This window comes from Ischnura elegans, chromosome 11 (assembly GCF_921293095.1).
Source record: "Ischnura elegans chromosome 11, ioIscEleg1.1, whole genome shotgun sequence".
NCBI classification, from domain to species: Eukaryota; Metazoa; Arthropoda; class Insecta; order Odonata; family Coenagrionidae; genus Ischnura; species Ischnura elegans.
Genome location: NC_060256.1, coordinates 41,923,802 through 41,946,194, shown reverse-complemented (window position 1 = coordinate 41,946,194; position 22,393 = coordinate 41,923,802). Strand labels below are relative to the sequence as shown.

The 22,393-nt window shown below is 36.8% G+C and overlaps 1 protein-coding gene across 6 annotated transcripts; it reads left to right on the top strand.

Moving 5' to 3' along the window:
* The first annotated feature begins 18 nt into the window (after positions 1-18).
* Positions 19-19,108, top strand: LOC124167523 (solute carrier family 17 member 9). Of its 6 annotated transcripts, XM_046545462.1 has the most exons (11): positions 19-478; positions 644-990; positions 1,125-1,298; positions 2,857-3,058; positions 4,741-4,837; positions 8,329-8,494; positions 9,207-9,365; positions 9,991-10,212; positions 15,688-15,830; positions 18,371-18,417; positions 18,819-19,108. In XM_046545462.1, the coding sequence occupies exons 1-8, from the start codon at positions 402-404 to the stop codon at positions 10,128-10,130; spliced, it is 1,362 nt and encodes a 453-aa protein (XP_046401418.1). In that variant the 5' UTR covers positions 19-401; the 3' UTR covers positions 10,131-10,212; positions 15,688-15,830; positions 18,371-18,417; positions 18,819-19,108. The 6 variants fall into 6 exon arrangements, with proteins under 6 accessions (XP_046401418.1, XP_046401421.1, XP_046401419.1 ...); XM_046545465.1 differs by lacking the exon at positions 15,688-15,830; XM_046545463.1 differs by lacking the exon at positions 18,371-18,417.
* Positions 19,109-22,393: the final 3,285 nt, after the last annotated feature.

Below are 22,393 nucleotides of genomic sequence, written 5' to 3'. Positions count from 1 at the left end.
TCGGGAAACAGGCGAACATCGACGCGCCGCCAGTTGTTTCCCGCAGTTGTCTCTAAAGTTTTCATTCTTTTGGCAATTGGTAATTGTGGAGGGAGCATGCTTGTGAGTAATAATGCGTGTGATAAGGCTTAAAAGTATTTAATGGCTAAGAAACATTCGGTATGTTTTTATCGATTTGGACTTAGACTTCAAGCATAGTGGACATGTGTGTGGCGTGGAATCATTGTATATTTATGTCACCGCTATCTGGCCCGTCGTGTAGGCCAACGAGATGAAGTAAACACTTACTAGTTGGTGTGAGCTCTCAACCTGTGAAAGCTTTCTCGTTGGCCGAATCGTGCGGTTTGTTTGGTGTGGAAAATAAATATTTTTCTAACGGCAGCTTGTACACATCGTTGACAATGACGAAAGAAGTGGAAAGCCACTGCAAAGAGGATTCAACCCCCTTTTTTCAAGAAGATCATATCATATGGACAAGGTATAACTGTAATAATTATTTTAAAGCTATTATTTTTGTGGAATTGGTGATATGTAGCGATTAGGGATGGTTACTGCTACCGTATTATCACCCTCACCACCGCTGCATGCCACGTGGGCAAATGTCATGCTTTTCTTATACTTAATATTAAACTTTAATTTCTAGGAGCGAAAGAAAGAGATGGCTTATTATATTATTAGTGGGAACGATGGCCCTGTATTCTAGCCGAACCTCCCTTCCGTTAGTGATGCCTGCTGTGACTGAGGAAAGGATGTGGAGTAAGACTGACTCTGGTACTATTCTTTCAAGCTTTTTCTGGGGTTATACATTGACCCAGGTGATAGGTGGATACCTGAGTGACAGAATGGGAGGGGAGAAAATAATTCTAACTGCGGCGGTTGGATGGTCTTTGCTAACTTTCTGGATGCCGCAGATAATAAGGATGTTTAAAGATCCTCATGTATCGGTCAAGTTTATAGCTCTGACGAGAGTTATTCATGGTGCATTACAAGGTAAGGTCTTAAATTAAAAAAATTACTTCTCATGTTGAGGTTTATTGTTTTAGATTTCCAATTGAGTATATTCTAGCTACAACTCAAATGGTATTATTAGCATTTGTAGTGAAATTTGTTATGCTTAATTACAGGCGTTCATTTTCCTAGTATGAGCAGCCTTTCAAGCCAGCACCTGTTGGAGAAAGAGCGTGCTCCATTTTTCAGTGTTCTTACCTGTGGCTCAGCAATGGGGACATTGATTACCGGCACTTTAGGATCTCAGTGCTTGGAGTACTACGGTTGGCCCTCAGTATTTCATATCTTAGGTAAAAATGAGTTAATACAATTGTTTTAATCCTTATATGATTATTTTGATCAGATCTTTTGGTGAATTTCAGTGATGGGAAATGCACACTAGAAATGTAATTTGACTCCTAGAGGCATTTCATTTAGAAATTTGTCGCCGGTATATTAAATTTTTAAGAAAGGAATCAATGCAATTACTATTATAATTTTTACTTGTATAAAGGCCGCTATACTCTGCAATTGATCACGCGGAATGATCATGCAATAATTCACAGGATCATGCGAGCAAAATAGAACATGTTCTAATTTTCACTGAATGATCATGCGAATGACAGTTCATTCGCAAATTGTTCCGTTATACACGGTGAATGATCATGCAAATGAAATCATTCGCCGTGTGTAAGCGGCCTTTAGTATTGGTAGCTAACTGAAACATTCTATTTGTTGCTATATTGTTTTAAATACGGGTAATTTCATGTCAATTCATCAAGGCTTGACACCCTCAGACTCAGATATTGTATGAAACTTGTTGTTTTTCATCCTGTCATGTTGGAATGAAAAAGTAAACTATTAATATAAGACACGGCCTCAGGCTTAAGTGATTCCCTTGGTGATATATTTTAGTCAATTTTTCACGTCTGTGTTTTTAAGTTTCCTGGTGGTTTGAGTTTTGAGTAAATTAGGGTGATTTGAATATTTATTTAAAAAGGAAGTGATATGTATGCTCTATATTGGTGTCATTTGCTCATGGATTTTCAAGCTAAGAAAAGTGTCTGTTTCTATTGTTTTAGATTACTTTTATTTCTATTAACAAAAGTGTGTCCTAGTGAACTCTTCTTTTTCTTCGACTATAGTAATACTCTCCAGGTTAAGCTTAAGGTGAATTAGTGCAGTTAGCATCATTGTGTGACTCTAGCATTAGGATTTATCGTAATGGTACAAACACAAGGAATACTCTACTCTTAGGTAGCATGAAATGAACCCAGGGCTTGGCTGTGAGGTGCAATTTTATTGGTAACTGGATATCTAAATCCCAGGTTGGTTCTGTATTAAATATATGTGGGGTATTAGTTGTAGTTTTTTCATCAAGTTTGTCTAATAATCCCCTGAGTGGTGTCAGAAACCATTTCCTGTTGTGGATTTAAGTAGTAATTTTCCAATTTAATCATTATACCTGTTAATAATAAAACGTTATTGTACTTTTCCACACGATTTAATTAATACGACCGGTTTATTATAACGGATTATGTACCTGATGATGTCGCCTCTGCGACGAAACCGGTCGTATTAATTAAATCGTGTGGAAAAGTACAATAACGTTTTATTATTAAGAATGGATTTTCACAAAGTAAAGCCAGAAACAATCAAGTTTATTATACCTGTTACTTGAGAAAGGGCAATGTATGGAGCACAGCATCTTAAGCTACATGAAGACCCGGAAGTCATAGGTGAAGATTTTCAATGCTATGTATATTTGTAATCTTCAGGAATAAATTGCATTCATTTTGGCTGCTCTGTTAAGGGATTGATAAAAGACTGTTCTTGTTACTGTTTTGACGTCTTGAATTTATTTTGCAGGCCTTCTTGGTGTTATTTGGACAATTTCTTTTGTCCGCTTCTCTCCAAAAGCAGAGCGAATCAGGAAAAAGTTAATAAGGAAGAAATTTCAGCGACATCTGCAATATTGCCCAGTATTGCTTGGTAAAGATCATATGGATCAACTTTGTATATGTAAGGAAGCTGTGCCCTGGTTCCAGATTATAAGGGAGCCGGCATTTTGGTAAGATATCTTTTATTTTCCCGTAGGTTGAGTGAAGAGGGGAATAGGTAGTTTTTATCTGTTACCATTCATAATACCAGTGGAATAATAACCTCCTCTGCCAAGATTTCAGTCCTTATATTTTAACTTTAATTATTTGTACAAAATGTTCGGAAGCTAAAGTAAATATTTTTTATCCCCTCGGGTGAATGGTGAACAAAGCTGAAGCAGCTTCATTTTTTATTGATGGGCTGCTAATACATACAGTAAACTCTTGAGTATACGTAGCAGAATATTAAACTGTAAAAAATGGGAAGTTTAGGGTGATATGATTATTCAATGATCTTTCACAGCATAAAATCAATAACAAAAAGCATTTTTTCAAAAGAATTCTAGCATGAATAACCACCAAAAACGTTTAAAAAAAGGCCACTGAAGAGAAAAAAATAGCGGTGGAGACAAAAGCATACATTTTTTTTACGTATTATTAAAAATGTTTGAAATTACAAAACTCGATGTTACAAAGTGCCAATTTTCTGGTCCCGCTGACTTCATATAATCGAGAGTTTACTATAATTATTTGTTGTTATAAATGCATAATTCAGTCAAGTTCTAATCTGACGTCAATGAATAATTTGGATGAATGGGCTACTCGAATAAATATGTTGGGATTATTCATCAGTTATATTTTTACCTTCCACCTTCTGTCATTCATTCAGTGCTTCAACTCTAAGGTTGGTTTAACTTGGCAGAACTTAACATGGATTTAGCTGCAGACGTATGCAATTTATACATACATGATAGTTCCTTTTCTAAGACCTAGTTTCTTTTCACTTCTGTAGGGTTTTTGGATGTCTTAAAGCTTCATTTAGGACTTCTGCTGAATTCTTGAGCCACTCTGCTAGTGGCCAATTGCTCTATTCTCCAGGTCTTTGTGCTCCATATTCTTATTTTGTGTCTGTGTGTGTGTATTTTTTGTCTCTATACCCTCACTGTTATCTGTGGCCAAGTATCAAAGCTGTTCTTGTAGGATGTACAGTGAAATATTTCACTGACACTCTGTAGCAGTCAAAGAAAATGTACCCATGAGTTAGATGTGTTCTTAAGTTACCTGTCGAAAGGTTCATTTTTTATTCTTGGTTTACTGCACAAGTATTCTTGAATCATACACATGGAAATTTTCAGAAGACTGGAGAATACTTCAAATAGATTTTATCTTATTGATGGAGAGCCATTGAGAAACTGCCAGTGAATAACAACCTACAGTAAAGGAAACCTATTTTTCTGCTGAGCATTAGTTATCACACATTTGTTGGGATACTTTTTTTCTTCATAATACAGGCCTTATCTTCTGGGGAATTCATTACTGTCTCTTAATGTCAGGGGTGTGAGTGTTTGTGAGTTGTTCATAAAGAGAGGTTTCAATGTAGGTATTTCAGTTAGTTTTATTTAGTTTCTGGTGTATGTAGATCTAAGGACATCTCATCATTGCTATTATCAGTTTAGTTAGTTAAAGCTATCTATGTATGCAGGCCTGACACGAGAATGTAATTTGATGTGTTATGATCATGTAATAATGATGTAATCCTCCAATGTGGTGTGCTACCTAATGCCATTGTATTTTATGTCCACCCTTGTTTCTTTGTACATATATGTTAATGGTGTATGGTGTGGTTGTTTTAACACCATGATATCTATTACAGGTCGTGCGTGATTTGCCATGCATGCCATAACAATTGTTATTTTATTCTGTTATCATGGCTACCTACTTACTTCCACGACACCTTTCCTGCTGCTAAGGTATTGTGCTTTGTGGACATAAAGTAATAATACCTGGTTTTATTCTAAAATTTTTACTCATACTTTGTGTTATAATGAATCCCCTTGTTTGTACATAGAATCATAACTCTTAGCCTTAGGTAGATATAGTATAAGCTATGATCACTAAGGTTGCAGGTAATTGGATGAAAAGATATAAAATTTGTAAATCATTATATAGAGCGTTCCACATTAAGTTGACAGTACGGGCCTTATGGATAACAGTGTTGCCAAGCTTCCGCTCCGCCGGCAGGCATCCTTACAGCGTATGCAACCACACATAATATGGCGCCAAAACGGTTTAGTTCAAAAAGGAGTTAGGGATCGCACGAAAGACTGCGTAAATTAAGGAATTTTTTTAGCGTATATTACAATACCTTTGCGGCAGTATAAAAGGAAAAGTCTTTTGTTATTTCATGTACGTACTTATTCAATGCACAAACTGAATAATGAATAATCTGTAATGTAAAAAATAACAATAAATTGAAGGATAATAAAAATTATAGCCGCTCCTGAATGAGACAAAATTTCTATTCCTTCCATATTATGCAATATTTGTTGGCTCTAGCTAGTATTACATGAAAGGCGATTTTGTATAAGACATCATCAATCTTTAATTTTTCTAAATTTTCCCGTACTTGGTTTATTGTTAATTAAAGATCTCTTTTCAAGCTGACATCTTCAAAGCTAATTTCCTTAATGTTCTCTTTCTTTCACCTTGTAGTAGGCAAGGATTCCAATTTCCTTGAGTAATAAGAGGCATTATCTACCACTATAATTGATCCTTCGGGTAAGTTTGCAAGAAGTGAGTGCTCAAACCATCTCTCGTAACACTCGCCACCCACTTCTTCATGCTCATCCATTGAGTTCTTTTTGTACAGAAACACATGCGATGCTCCTTTTATGAACCCATTTTCCGTTCCTGCGTGTATAATTGCAAATCGTCCTCCTCGGGAAGTGGGGGCCAAGCCCAGTATTTAGTCCAGCAAGGAAAGCTTGACGCGGATTTTCTAATTGTTTGTTTCGCAAACTAATGTTCACTATTTGTCCAACATTAATCCAACTTTCGCCTGTTAATACTCTCGTCCTGTGTTCGCGACGATATTTTTTTAGCTGCCTTAAATAATAATTAATTGTGCCACCAACGAATAATATCATCCCTTTCGATAAGGATGATTCTTTTCCCCCTGCGTTCGTACACGAAGCCTATGTCCAAAAGAAGACGATATAGTGTTGTCCTTTTGTAATCTGGGAGAATACTATCCATATTCACCGGGTTTCAGATGGATTTTAAAGTCGGAGGAATAATTTTCACGAAGGATTCATGTACCTTCCTTCTAATTCCCGATCTCACCAAACCGTCGAAAATCACTGCCCTCGAATTTTTGTAAGGCTGTCTAATTTCTTTAGTTTTTGAAGGAGTTACCAATGGACCACGGGAGCTTTCCTTTCTCACTCTGTAAATAGTGAACTCCTAGCACCCAGTAGCCTTCGAAGCTTCTCGGCAGGCCTCACTAATGCTGAGAGATTTCCTTATGTACGAGAAGACTTAGAGCACCAACTGTCTTTCGTGGCTTATGAGCTTCTCACCTTTTCTCCTCTTCTTTGTATCGGACATATTGATTGGGCGTGTTACAGCAGAGATAAGTGTAAAACACACTTCACAATTCTCAAGTTCAATACACCACACAACACTTGTTCACTCCAAAAAAATGCAATGACAAACTGAACGCCTTCGTAAATTCTTCCCTCGGCCCCTTCGGCTTGGGTCGCTTTTGGGGCAGGTTTTATGGTACCCTATGAAAGGAACTCAGAAAAAACCCAAGCCCCCTTTTGTAAATGCGTGCACTGGATGGGGTAGTGTTTGGTACAGATTATGAGATATTCTTTTTCTTGGTTTCCCCGATGGAACCTAAACACCCAAGGTGAAAGAGTCTTACTTCCAAGCCGCTTGCTTACTTTCGTGTATCAATGTATTCAGATAAAAACACTGCTGTTACGACGTATAAGTAGGTATTCTCTGTTTAGGATATCAAACGAATACATAAATACATTTCATAGTATGCATTGACAAAAAACTCCTTTTCCGCCCGAGAATTTTCCCTCTGCGCGCAAGAAAAAGCAAGAAGCCCGCCCAGCGGCACCGTAATATTTTTTCTTAAGATCAAAACCTTGTAACTCGCTTCAGAATTGATGTAAGTCAATGATTTTTTCACCAAAAATAACCTTGTAGTTTTCTCCACTTTTGGTACGCAGCATATAGGGACCTACGACGTAAGAAACGTAAGTTAGTAAGCGACTACTTTTTACCTTGCAAAAATCAAAATTTTCTTGTCCTAAAGTGTGTTACGTCGGCATAACAACATTAAAACTCAATATTTGTACAATTGGTGAAGATCTTCAAGCAGAAAATAGTGTGAAGAATTTTTTGCAAAAAAATTCAATTCAATACAGTCAACGGTCAGGCAGAAATTGCGAGAAGAAGATAAAGTAAAAAAATACACGTTTCTGACGGAAATTTACGGAAATGTTTTTTATAGCTTTTGTTATAATTTTTATCGAAAAACTATTGGCGCCAATGAATGCAGCACCTTTTTCTACATTAGAATAAAATTTTTAATCAGTGCATAACGCAACTTTAATTTTCGTGCTGTTGTTGACAACACCGCGCTCCTGGCCTTATGGAGATTAACATGGGAAACGATTCTCCATAAGAGCCCATACTGTCAACTAAATGTGGAACGCTCTATAACAAATTTCATGTGTATTTTGTATTCATAAACTTCATTTTATTGCCTTTTAAATACTTATAAATGTACATTTCATAGATGTAGAATAATTTTGGATGAGCTGATATGATTGGCAATATTGAAATGAATATGTATTACTAGCTGTGTCAAGTTTTCAGGGCTTAGAATTCGCTATTCATTGCACAATATTTTGTTATAATCTTGGCCTTTTTGTTTATTATTCTCAGTTACAATAATTAGATAGTTGAGCTCTACCCCAGTTTTTATCAGAGCATCATTTTATCATGACATGCAGTACTAAAAAACTTTCAACCATTTGACCCCCAAATTGCTGTTTGATAGTAATGGTGGTGTGGTATTCTGAAATATTTTAGACCCCTTAAGCATACTGGAAAAATCGTCTTTTAAGAAAATTATTAATCTTTGTATATCTCACCTGTGTTCTTTGTAAATGTGGTTCTAGAATTGTATGTAACCATTTTTTTGTCCTTAAATAATAGAGACAAGCCTTGTATTCAGGAGTGGCAATACCTCTAATGACATTGACTTGTCATGTGAGCATTTCGTATGATGTTCTATTCCTGGCCTCTTTTTACTCTGATTTTTCTCTGGCTTTAGTCTTAAGGGGTTTGGAATTAACTATTTAAAAGATCTTTAGTCATCAGATGGTTATTCTGTGGATTTAATTTTTGAATTTCAATTTTTCAACTTAATTTTTTTCAGGGTTGGATATTCAATGTTGTGCCATGGTTATTCCCTATCCCCGCTACTTTTCTTGGGAAATGGCTATCAGAAAAGCTGATTACTGGAGGGTATTCTGTTACATCCACCAGGAAAATAGTTGAATCTTTATGTCTGAGTGTGGAAGCCATTGCTTTATGCCTCATAGGTATGTTGAATTCAGCTGTTAATGTTGCAATAATAAACTAAATAAACTAATCAGTGTTAACTGTAGACTTCATGTAGTTGTTGGTGCAAACCTTCCAAAATTTTGCTTGAACTATGTTGATTGTTTGAGGCGTAACTTGGTGAAAGCGATTCATAATTAACGTCGACGTCTAACGTTGAAACCATGGTCGTGAATAAATATTAATGTGAAAGCACAAAGTTCTTCTTTTTAATTTAATTGAACTATGTGTCAAATTACATGTGTGTTCAGAAATACTGTTCGTGTTGAATTTCATTGAAAAAAAAACTTTCTTGCATTACTTCGTTGGTGTCTCTTTAGAATTCACTGTGTGCAGAAGTGAAGTATTGAAGACCCTCTGCTTTGTGAACTTCTGATTTACAAAGTGAAACCATTTTATGAACTGCTGGTCGATGGAGAATGGTCAGCGGTGCGATTGGAATATATTGTATTTTAATTTTTTTTCACCTTGATGACTTGCTTTCTAGCATACATTTCAATATCTAAACCCACAAAAACCCTTCACCCCGCTCATTCACCTGGGGAAATGAGACTTAAATTTAGCACATTTTTAAAGTTTTCGTGAATGAATTGATAGGCATGACCTCCAGAATTTTAATTTGAGCAAGAGAATTTACAATCCAATGTGATGCATTGCATATACTTATCTGCATTGTCATTTTTATTACTACAGCGGGAATGTCCAGCTTTCACAATTCGCTCATGTGCATGACAATCATATTGGCAGCCTCCGGACTCCACAGTAATGCAGTAGTTGTCAATCCCCAAGATCTAGCTCCTAAGCATTCTGGCATTGTTTTTGGATTGATGAATACATTTGGTGCAATACCAGGTAAGCATTTCAATTATTTTACCCTTCATGGTCCATGTCCTATTTTTGGTACACTGAATATAATTGTGATGAAATATTAATTTTCCATTCCATTCTCTTATTTTGGGTCGTGAAATTTTGTCCATACCTCTTGCATTATTTTATCACAAGCTTAAAAGTAAATAGCATTTATTTGGAAATGGTTCTGAATATTGAGATGTTTTTCAGTTCTTGTATGGCCATTTGCATGGGGTTGTTCTTTCGAATTGCATTACAGATGCAATAATTATTTTTTGCCAAACTTCAATTTGCCTGATGGTTTAAAACCTTGTATGTATCGGATCACCAATTATTTTCTGTGGAGGTAATAATTATTTCTTATTACCTGTTGTATTTCATCCTTGGTGCATATTTCACTTATGCGTAAATTTAATGCATTTGAGGCTATGTGAATGTGGTATAATGCTCTCTAAGATGCTTTTGGTTGCTAAGATCTATTCTGAAGCTTAAAGTGCTGCCTTTTGAATTTTGTTGTTGCCTAATGTATTTTTTGTTGCGTTTTATCTGTCATCCATTCCAAAGATTCTCCTTTATGTGAAGATGATTACTGAAGGTAATCATGATGATTTTTCATTACTACTTTTAGGATTTGCTGGTGTGTACCTAGCAGGTTTTATACTGGAAACTACAAAAAGTTGGGCAGCTGTATTCCAAGCAACTGCTGTAATCAATGTAATTGGTGGTCTTCTGTTTGCTGCATTTGGTAGTGGGGAGGCCATAGTTTGATGTGGAATATGGAAGTCTATTGAGTGGTGTTTATTCAGCGTCATTGTTGGGATGGTATCCCACATATTTTTCACCGGTTGAGGTAAATGCTAGGGAATGATTTAAATTATAACAATTGTTTTGGAAAATTCAATCTATTTTCCTAGTTTCAGCTCTGTTCCTGTCTCATTTTAAGGCTGTCAAAGCATACATTTTTATTTATCTCAATGTAACTGGCAAATTCACTTGTTAATTATATTTTTTTTAGCTATTACACTGTTCAGGATTAGTCCTCTAACTGATGCCATAATGTCACATGCCATGAGTGTGATTCATGTTTGCAATGATTAAGATGTCAAGTGCAGTAACTGTGATATTTTTTCCATGTCTGAAAAACTCAATGGAAAACTAGCATCTTAGCCATTAGTACTTATTGTAAAATTGAGGGTGAAATAGAAAAATGAAGCAGGACAGTTGATCATTCATGTGTGCTGTAGAATCTTTATTGTGCTGTTAGAAGTGATTTCATGCCAACTCAGTATGGTGTAATTGTCATTAATTCATTAGACTGAGTGCCCATTAGGTAAAGTTGAGCCTCTGTATACCATTCTGGTCAGTGCCAGTAAGGATATTAGCGCATTAAGTGCTAATACAGTAGAGTTTTGTATTGTTATGAAGGGAAAGCCCATTCAGATAGGTAATCAAAAGGGACGGACTATCCATCAATGATAATTTTGTTGGCAATTTTTACTTTGATTACATTAATATTACAACAGTTCCCGGACCAACCAGATTAAATTTTGGACCAGGAAAAAGTGTGCTATCAAACCCAAAAAAATTCCCCACCACAAGAACTCTACTAGGTGAACCTGAGTTAGCTATGATAATGGAAAGGCCGTCTGGCGACAACCTTACGTGACCACTACAAATGTAGCCGAGGCCTGGAAGTATTATCAATGCTGGTTTCCGTCTTCAGGTTCCGACTGGTTATTTTTAGGTAGGAATGCATGACACGATAGTGATGTCATCTGCCTGGAGACAGTAATACCATCTGCAATCAATGAGTTTATAGAGCATGACGTAGATACAAATCTTTTATCTAAGCCCTTGTGTTGTGGGTGAACGAATGCCGAATGAATACGTTTCCTAGCTCTCCTCCTTTTATAACAGTCGTGGGTGTACGATGTCTTTTGTTTTGGGACCCAACACTGTGGGGCTTAGGCTTAACCCTCAAAATCTGAGAGCAGGTACCCAGACCCCTTGTCTTACATTACCCGTCTTAGCGGTAAGGGACCGTAGTCATACAATAGAGTGGTTTCCTATTATTTTTTTATTGCCTAAATGAAAGATTATTACTCCTGGAGTACGTATTTCATGCTTTTAGATTTTTAAATGATGATACACCCATGTCTCGTATAGCGCAATTTCGATTAGCGCAATTTCGATATAGCGCAAATTCGTTCCTCGGGGAAACATTGCAACGCAGTGAAGCCTAATCACAAATCTTAGACGCTCTCATGATAAAACGTGAACTTGCGCTAAGTACACACGAAATTGCTATCATTTTACGCATATTAATATTATTGCTTGCCTCAAATCTTCTTTTTTGTTTATTATTAATCGAAATCCGTTGCTGTGCAATGGCCAAAAGTATTACTCGTCATTAGGTCCAGATAGCCAGCCTACCGAAGTAATTTATCTCGTCTCCTTAGCAGAGTGATAATAGTTAATTTAGATCATTAATTAAGCGTGGGGCTAGTGGAAATGAGTTTTTTTTAAAGCAATACTGTTTGAGACGTAATTTTTACCGTCATAGGTTATCGGGCGATTGACTTCCAGGTAGAGGGTCTACGCTAAAGCCGTCAAGGTCATCGGATTTTCACGGGGGAGAAATGGAGCGGTGGCCGAGTTGCGTATGAATGGTATCAACACATAAAAGGGTCGGCTATAGAGTCTCAAACACAATGGCTTCGTTCCCTCCCCGCAGTCGTAGGCCCTCTGCGTCTCAGGAATACAGTTCAGCAGGAGAGGGTGATTTCGATAGAGCCATACAGAGTAAAAACCAAGAGAAAATGGCAAAAAATAGGAATGCGGGTAGAAAAATCAAGAATTTATCAAGTAAAACCATAAACCCAGAATAAAAATTGAAAGAGGTCAATTGCTTTGAAAATGGAGAGCGTCAAAGCGATATTGCGCGGAAGTTTAAACGCACGATGCCTTATTCTGAATAAAGACGAAGTTAAAACATCAGTGACCTCAGCCGCACCAACTTTAACCAAGCGGTCTACACATACGGAAAGTTCATAGTGAATCAGTACAAAAAGACGAGAGTGGTAATCGCTCCGAGACATTTAGTGAAAGCTCCGGTTGGTTCCAGTATTTAAACGGCAATCAGGTATTTTCAGTGCGGCGATATCAGGTGAATCTGCAAGTGTTGATAACGCAGTCACCGCAACATTTTCTGATGAACTCCAAGCTGTGATTGAAAGTGGCTCCTTTCCCCCTCGACTAGTTTTTAGTGTTGACGAGACGATATTCTTTTGGAAAAGAATGCATTCTCGTTCATTCATTTTCAGGGAAGGAAAACCTGGGTCAGGTTTCAAGGCATTTAAAGACTGTTTCACGTAGACTTGTGTTACCTTGGCCCACAGTTTTTTCCCAAACATCTGCAGTGCTGCCAACATTTACCTTAAAACTCAAGTGACGGTATCAGTGTACAATATTTAACATTACTCAGTTATTCGTCCATTCATCTCGCTGGTTTTTTGATATATGGAAGACAAGGCATCAATACTTAGTACTAGCATGCTTGGGTTGGGAAAACTGTGGGCCAAGGTAGCACAACTTTCACGTAGCTGTTAATGACTCGTAGGACTTCAAATTAAAATGATTTATCATTCATAAACTCCGCTAGCTATGAAATGGCGTTCAAAGTAGCATTTTCTTGTTATTTCAATGAGCGAGAAAAGGGCCTGGGTGACTCACAATAGTTGTTTTTAGACTGGTCTGAAAAATCGTCAACTGCCGGCAATGCATTACGAACCCCTGAGATAGCAGATGTTAGCCCACCCGCACGACAGGAGCGAATTTCAAAAGCACGTAAGAATTTTTTTAACGTGAATAAAAGTATTGGAAAGCTTGCATACTATCTTTAAAGATATTTTAAACTATAAACATTTATATAAATAAAGTTTTCTAAGGCTATTTATGGGAATATATATGTTTTAGAGGAAATTCAATACCCTAGACCTGTGCTACCAGGAACGCATCCGTATCTTCCCAATGTTAAAACGCTCTCGTATAATGCAAATTCGTATAGCGCAAAGACCCCAAGGAACGCATCCCTTGCGCTATACGAGACATGGGTGTATCTATTTTGCGTAATTATATGAAAAGTGAAAGTCTTCAAGCATGCGAAAACATGATGGCTAAGTATGAATGCTGGGAAAAGCCTGTGTGACATCATTTTGGTTCCAGCTGCCACCATGTGAGGCCACCGTGGTGCGAGGCATTGAGCGCCGATACGATGCAGGCTGCCAGCAGGTAGTGCTTGGCTTAAATAAGGATTATTAATACCTTGTCAAACGAAGGAAACTTTCCAATCATAGGCAGTTTTAATGGGTGATTATTAAGAGACGTTTCCCTGAGCTCTGTGCCTCGTACATGCATTGGTAATCTCAGACGATGTAAAACTCCTATCTACTTGTATAGAAACTAGGTCCCTGTGACGTCACGTGGAGTGGTATCGCATGGGCGCCAAACTGGCCCTTTTCAAATGAGGATAAAAATTGACCATTGCCATTCGTCTAACCTGGGATTTCTCAAACCAAATAATTTTTATATTATGAAAACCCTAATGGTGGGTAACGAATAGCAATCAATGCATTTCGTTTTCTTTGATGAAGGAAACTACCCTATTGTCTATCCAGTCATTTTGCAAAATAAATATTTGTTCCTTTCTCAAATATTATAAACGAAGAATTAAATTATTAATCTTTTTAGCCGTGTTTACAACTTTTAAATGAAATTCTACGATAAATATAAACTTATATCTTGATTTCAATGTAAGCATCATCATGGGCATTGTTGCTGCATTAATTCTATTAATATTGATGGTAGGGCTTCGTTCAAAATTTGACAATTCTCAGAATGAAACGAGGAATTCAATTTGAAAAATGCAATTTATGTTCAAGCATCAATTATCCATGTAGCTAATTCATATAAACAAAGCATGATTGAACACGAACCAATGCCGCTGGTAGGGTTATAAACTTCGAAAGGAGGGAGCCCAGCTACCCTTGGAGTCGGAGATGCGGTGTCCCCGCTAGGAAGGGTCGAAAAAGGCTGGTGCTGAGAGTGTGTGATTATCTGCGACACCCTTCTTCACGAATGTCCTGCAAAAATGCTCTGTTTGGAGAGTACAGAAGAATCTCTCGGGGCTCAGTACAGCAGTCATGCTAAGACAAGAACTCCACTGTCTCGAAAGGGTTAATATCTGATTTACATCTGCCTGAATTCATTGAATAGCACTGCTGACAATGTTGAAGGAATTCTTCTCGGGTTTTCCACCGGTTGAGGCTTTCCATGGCCGCCATGGAAAGCCTCAACCGGTGGAAAACCCGAGAAGAATTCCTTCAACTTGTTCACCGGGAAAAACTTCGATCCTATTTCACTGCTGACAATGCCTTGTGTATTCCATCATGTCCATCTGGGCCATACTTCTAAGGACTTCCAAATAATCAGATTCTAGTTGCCTCTGGAGGTGAACTTAACCTGATTTCTTCTCTAGATTACTTGAAATTGTTTAAAAAAGCATAATTTTCTATCATGGTATAGGTCATCAGAGACCAGATTCTAATTTTTTTATCTATGGATACTTGTGTGTTTCTTGACTTTAAACTCCGAATGTTCTTGGTTGTCGATAAAGGCTTATTCTGATAGGTTGAGTTCTGTTTTCTCTCCTACATTGCCTACTCTCTGTTGTTATAGCAAGATATATGTCACTCTTTTGTAATCAGCTCAGTGGATAATAATGAGATCAGCTGATTTTCTGGCATCTGTCTCCATGTTGATGATTGGAGATTCTGAGTTATGAATGTAAGTTTTAAAGTTTCATTGAAGTGTTTGACTGCATTTGGTTATCCTCCTTGCTGAGCATGAACATATTGTGTACAGGTTGTTATTAACAGTATACATTTAGAAGAATAGGGTGTAGGTTGTACTGGTCATAACTCGGTAATGACACACGAAGGCATTAAATCATCTACAGGCCGAAATCTAGCTAAAATTTTGTTTAACGTATATTTGCCATGTGAAGTTCACATACTCGTTAGGCGTGATCCTTTAGTAGAAATAAAGATACAAGTAAAAGTAGAGAATAATTTAGTGATAGGAACAAGTTGGCCTAATTTGTGTGCTATTGTTGTGGCATTTTCAAGAAGAAATTTTCGGGAAGTTTTCCAAAACTTGTTTTTATAAAGAGTTACCTGTTGTTGTAAGTTTAGCATCAGGTCGTAATTACCTGTGTATTGAATGTCTCTATTATAAGTCTAAGTTGGTATTATTCCCCTTATTCCAGTTAGTGATCATCTACGTAAGTGATTAACTTCTTACTTGCCTTGGCTCTCAACACATCACATCTACATACAACCCCACAAACCACCTGAATAAGGGTATGGCTGAAGGTATGAGGACAACAGCCGCAACGAATAGAAAGGAAATGTGTGTATGAAGTTCTGCCTAGGATTTATTTTTATCTAGTCCTATATTGTTCAGGAAGAAAAAGGAATTCCAATAACATCTGTTCAGTAAAAGATTTCTTTTAATGTATCATATCTGATGGACCTGGAAATATAGAGGGGTTCTAACATGATATTGTTGATGTCGCAGTGAAAGATTTCTATTCTTAATTGCTCATGCAGTCTAAGTCTAGCGCGTAGCCTTAGACCCTCTTGCCTAATTTGTTTAACATCTTTGTAATGTCTTTCTGCGCTTGATTCCGTATGCTTGCTGTATATTCAAGGTTCTACTAGTGCCCGTAAGCCTATCCTGGACTGGCATATCAATGCCATATCATCCATCAATATCACTGATTGACTAATAGCTATTGAGTCAGCAAAAATTTTTTTCTCTTGTAATTTTCTCTGTTATGCATGCCTCATCATACATGTGCGTTTGATATTAATGTGAGACCAGAGATCAAGTATGATGTGAAGTTTCTTGGTTCAGGGGTGTGAATAAAGGTTTCAGTTGGTGTGATTGATAAGCATGTTCTCATATTCATCAATATACGTTAATGTGGGCACATGCATTGTGCTTAGAGTGAGAATGGAATATGTGTTCTTTGAGTCTTGGAAATTCTGAACGTTGGACGGGATATTTCAAAATTAGTCATTTTCATATATTTTTAGAGATGGAACATATCGAAAAGTCATGGTTTCAATCAATTGAATCACATTATGTTTTTTATTAGTTTTATTGAATTTTATTAAGTGATTTTGCAATTTGTTGGTCTAGGGAATGAATTATGGACATGAATTTTTACATCTATTGATTTTTGAGTTCCATTGTATCACATGTGTCGTAAAGGCCTCGAGAGGGTCTTCTAGTCAAGGATATGATCTAGTTATGGCTGTCTTTCTATGGTAAAATCTTTTATCTGTTGTGTCTATCCTTGTGATTTTGTCGCAGATACTTACACATCGATTGTAATAGCTACTTTACTTTGATTTTTACAGTTTAGGGAGTCAATTAATTTTTCTGTTGAAAGAGTAATTTTCAATGTCTGTAAGCAGTGGGTTTATTCTGTTTTAGTTTTAAGTACACCGGGACTAGCCACGGTGATTACTTATATGGGAGTCACCCGCAATGCACAATCGTGCGAAAGATCCACAGGGAATAATCATCCGCCTTGACCGGGATATGAACCCGGATCCCCCGATTTCCGGTCGAGTGCTTTAGCCAGTTCAGCTATCGAGGTGTCATTCTTCCCTGTGGATATTTTTGGACACTACCGGACAAGGTGTTCCCGGTCAAGGCGGATGATTTTTTCTCTGTGGTTATTTTGTTTTGGTGGCTCATAATGTTATTGATTATAATTCATTGGGATATCTCTTCCATTTATACTGTTGGATTATTGCAGAAGTTTTACTTTGAAGAGTAATGAAAATTGTATTCGAGATGGTGATGAGAAATTATTTTGATGGAACTTAGCGACTCACATCATTTGTATGCTCTTACTTGCTCTGTGTTACAAACTGATGATGTTACTTTACACTTAATTTGTTAATATTCTAGAATGGCTAGAGGCCCCTTACCTACTAATGGCTCTCAGGTTATTTAATCAAGTGAATTTTCATCCATAAATTTAAAGGGTGGACATATATTTAGGTTAGCTGCCTTTCCATTGCCTGTTATGAAATTATCGAACTAAATTTTAGAATATTGTCAGTCAGCATATGGCCCTATTTTGGTGTGCAGTTGTTAATATTGGCATGTGTGTAGCATTATGTAAGGGCACTTGTTTGTCTTATTTGTGCATCTGTGTCTTTGGTGGAACTTTGTCTCACACGTTGGGAGATATTTTATGTTGAAGGATATTGAGTTGTACTTAAATTTCACGGATGGAAATTTTTTTCCTTTACTAGAATTCGAATCTGTATCTGGATGTTCATGTTAGGTGTCCCTCCATTTAAACTGCTTTAGCGTCCTCTTTCTCTATGGAGTTTTGAGGAGAAGGTAGGTGGTAGAACATATGGCATGAATTTGGAAAGATTCAGGTTCGAGTCCCAGTTAAGGCTAGTGATTTTTAAACTGTGGAATTTTAGCATTTCACTTGCTCTTGCGGGTGACTGTTAACACTTCATCTCACTCACATAAAAGACTCAATTTCACATCTCATCAGCTAACAGGAAAGTATGTGTTTCTGCATCCAGTGGTAGTAGTTAGGTCACATGTTCTTATGTGATTCTGCATTATGATTAGTGACTTCCCTCTACAGAATTATTTTTGACTATTTGGACCAAGTTCTTGTCCCTGAAAAAAAAATTTAAAAATAGTTAATAATAAAAATTTGTATTTAAAAACGCTTTAGATCTGGAATTTAGTTGTGTGAGTTTAATTGTATGTTGGTAGCTTCCCCACAAAAACTTAAAAAATGGCCGACCTCATAGGCTAGTCAAATGTTAAGATCTAGTCTGCAGTTATTTCCTTTTATGATGATAGTCAATGGATTGAGGTTTTTATCTTTTTTATTATTGTAGATTGGATGAATGAAGCTTCATAAGATAACATTTCAAATTGATTCAAGGTATGTACATCAGTAATTTGTAAACTATTACTTTATACACCTCTTTTTAGGAGGTGGATCTCAGATTTATTTTGTGTCTAATATTTGGTGTTTTGTGCAAGTCTTTTATTTGCAAAAAAACAGCTCATCACTTAAGTTTATAAATTTTATGGCTTTTTGATTTCTTTGTTATTTATACACTGTGATAAAAATGTTTGTTTGGTGATAGAGACACCATATTTCTTGCTGTTTATGTAAAATCCTTGTTGATTTATATGCTGTTGAAGTGTATCTGTTGTAAAATATATTCTGATAGAAAACTGCTTCCTGTGTGGTCAGCTGTGCCAAGCATTTTCTACTGTGTGAGTTTGAAAAATCATCCTTGAATATTTTAAGTTATGTTTCTGATTCCATTTCCATAGTGGCTGATGGATACGGGGAAGTGAGTGAATGTTGAGTGTTGATCTAAAGATGCAAAATATTTGGAAGCATTGCTGCAAAGTGTTAGTCCCTCAAGAAATTAGCATCACATGCATATGGAAAACATTTTAATGTTTTGACTTCCTGTGAACATGAAAGTGTTGAGTGAGATTTCTTTTTTCATTCATGCAGTGAATGGTGGCTGTCTTTGTGAAAAACTATTCTAACTCAGTGGGAGCCGTTGTATGTATGGTGTTATGTTCATATTTTATTAAACTCATTGGTTTCCTTATAGTTGTTTATCATTACCATGCAAAAAATTGTTTTTCTTTCAGAAAGAATGTATCAATGGAAAAATTATTATTTCATTTTCAGGTATGTGGAGATTTGTACAAATGTATAGTTTTGAATTTCCCTTTTTAGCAACCAGTTACACTCTTTAATGAACTGAACTTGAGTATTTTTGTTCTATAGCCTTTCATAGCCTTCAGAATTTGGAACCCCTAAGCACATTTATTTTGTTGGGAGAAATGTCAAAAGAGAATATTTTTGAGTTGGCTCCCATTATTTGTCTCTTTCCATGAATTTCTCAGAGTGAGTAAATTATTTTTTATGCTGTAATTCAAACATTCACTTAATGTGGAGTTAAGTCGTGTCTTCTGGAACATGGAGGTCTTTTGGCTTTTGAGATTAGTGATGTTGTAGTATGCAATACATTGTTGTTTATCTGTATCAATATGAAAGTTTTCTCAAATCAGTATTGGGAAAAATATGTATTATCTACTCCTCATCAATCAAATTCAATCCTCTACTCTTGAGTTGCCCTGACCTAGGCTCCATTGACATGTTGAACCTGTATTTCTACCTCCTATTTCATCAATATACTAGGATACTAGTTCAAGAATTCGTCTCGGGCTCTACAGTTTAATTCAGTCCTATTGGCCGATATTTTGGAAAACAACTTGTCCTCCATTCTCAAGGCATGTTACTTTCTGAATGTCCAAAATGAATTGAATCATGTGAATTTGGACATTTAGACAATAAGAAGCCTTTAGATGGAAGATAGGTCGTTTTCCAAAATGGCGGTGGAATATGACTGAATTAACCTGATGTAGAGTCCGAGAAGAATTCCTGAATATTATTCACAAGGAAAAATTAAAATCATTCCTACCACTAGTGCCTTTGCAGGATAATTTGGGAATGGTGCGAATTGTAGTAATGAATGTATATTTGGACAATTTGCAGCAAAAGGGCATGTGGAACCAAATTTGAGAAATTTTATAGACTTGAGCTTGAGTGGTGTTTGTTTTAGTGATGAAAATTTGTGTTGGGTAGTGTTAGGGATAGAATGGATTTGTAGGGGAGGGATTGCAAGAACTGGCAAAGCAACTTCATTAGTTTCTTGTGACAGGTAAACATCCCCTGCGGTTAGGGGGAAAGAATACTTCCGCAGCATCCCTGCTTGTCGTAAAAGGCGACTAAATGGGTGTGTGATGCCACGACATTGTGTAGTGCAAGCTGCTGAGAGTGAACGGTGTTTTGTCCTGTGGGTTAATCAAGTCAATGTCACTTGGATGCTTAAGTATTTATTATCTCACACAGATATTACAGCAACCATGCCCAGGGTCGCATGCTGTGACCTTAGAAGTTTGGTCGCCACTGCCATCTTGTTTGTTCGCTTATTGGCCCCCAATGGTTTGTGTACAAACATATGGCAAGTCAAATTGAAGTATCAGTACAGAAATTTACTGGTATGAAACATATTTGTTTTAAGATTACAGTATTAAGAAATCACTAGAACATTACCTCAGCAAATAAACACATAAATACAGCAAATAAACAAAAATACAGCTAATAAACATTGTTTAATTACAATTGCTGTAATAATAGCTATCCTCACTTTTAACCTCGAACGTTCTGCCTGCTTCCATTATCACCTCTGGCTCCAATCTTACCCCACGTTTCATTGTATCGGAAGTAAAAATTTATCTCCCAAGCAGAATTTCTACAAAAGAACCACTTATAGTTTTGCAATTTGCAACGGCATAAATTTTGATGCCCTTACTCAATGATAACAAAGCTTTTCCCTAAGGGAACATTTACATGGGGAGGATGTAAGACTTGCTGCTTCAGAGAAAGCAGCCACAGTCAATGTACAACTACAAAAATTAATAAAATCAGTGAATGTTTCTCCTCCAGCAAAAAACTTATGACTAAGTTGGTGGAGGGAAAGGTTGTCTACATCATATGTGCTAGAAAAATGTTTACCCTATCGTAAATCCCTACAGGGAATTGGCAATGGGGATTTTCCCCGCAGGGAATCATTCCCCATTGGGATTAGGAAAGGGAATACAGAGAATAGGAAAAATGTGGAGAACTTGCTTGAAAAAAAATCAACCACTAAAAATATTCAATAAATTATTCAATAAGAATTTGCCGTGAGAAAAATACAAATTAAGTTTTTGCAGCCTTCTCCAGCCGCCTCACCCTCGCATGCTTCTTTTTCTCAGCAAAACCAGGAATTTTTGACTTTGCCATTGTGATACCCACTTGGGTCATTGCTGCTTTGTAGCCTTGGCTCACAGGACACATTCGGATGTCACTGATGACACACTCAGGCTGCTGTGTAACCTCACACCATTTCAGCATGACAGCTGTAAAGACAATAATTCAATTGAAACCCAAAAAATGGTTTAAAATTCTAATCAACATCAATAGCGGCATACTAATCACTACATTACATCTTCCTGAAAGCCTCACCTTCAACAGCCTTTTTCACACAATCAGGAAAAGGCTTCTTCGGTGGATTTCTTGCATCTGCATGAGCAGACCTGGATCCAGTATAATTGTACTTCTCTGCATCTCTTCCTAGAAGTGCCCTGGTTGCATCCCCGGCTACCCTCTTCAATTTAACCGGTGCAAGCACGGCATTATTTGCTCTTTTTGTGACCTATTGTCCCCATCCCCAATGAACCTGATATTAAAAATAAAATTAATGAATAGCTCTCACGAAATTATATAGATGTAAAAGTTCATTCTTCCACACATTGAAAATTTTCTGAGTGCACAAGAATATTACTTCTGCATGTTGCCACATTTAGAAGCATTAATAACACCATACTGAATATGAACATGACAACAACCAATAGTCAAAATTTGCAACAGTAGTATTATGGTAAGTAAACTATTAGATTCTCCCTTTCTGCCAAAACAGCATTTAAAAAATTAGTTCCCAATGCTTCATCTACCAATGTTGGTGCATCTCCTTTTGAGCCTGTTTCTTTGGCAGTTATGCATCTTTCCCCATCAACTACAATTGATAAGTGAGATTTCTTCCAATAGCATTCTGTTGAGGTAGGAGTGGGTTCTTCACTTCTGTGAAGCCACATTAACACTGCCATATCATGTTTGCAGCCACCTTTAATGAAAATAAAATTCCATATAATTACCATAAAGTTCCAATAATAATGTAATAATGACAGTGTGGTAGATCTTAACATAAATTCAGGTTGAACAAATTTTCTAACCAAGGACAAAAAGCAGAGCTAATACTGATGTGATGAACAGATTGGATATG

What these genes read in the sequence shown, in the direction of transcription:
- LOC124167523 (XM_046545466.1), top strand. Translation starts at nt 402, where the DNA reads ATGACGAAAGAAGTGGAAAGCCACTGCAAAGAGGATTCAACCCCCTTT. An exon ending in TATTCATGGTGCATTACAAG is followed by an intron (nt 991 to 1,124) that starts GTAAGGTCTTAA and finishes GCTTAATTACAG; the next exon opens with GCGTTCATTTTCCTAGTATG. An exon ending in CTCAGTATTTCATATCTTAG is followed by an intron (nt 1,299 to 2,856) that starts GTAAAAATGAGT and finishes TTTATTTTGCAG; the next exon opens with GCCTTCTTGGTGTTATTTGG.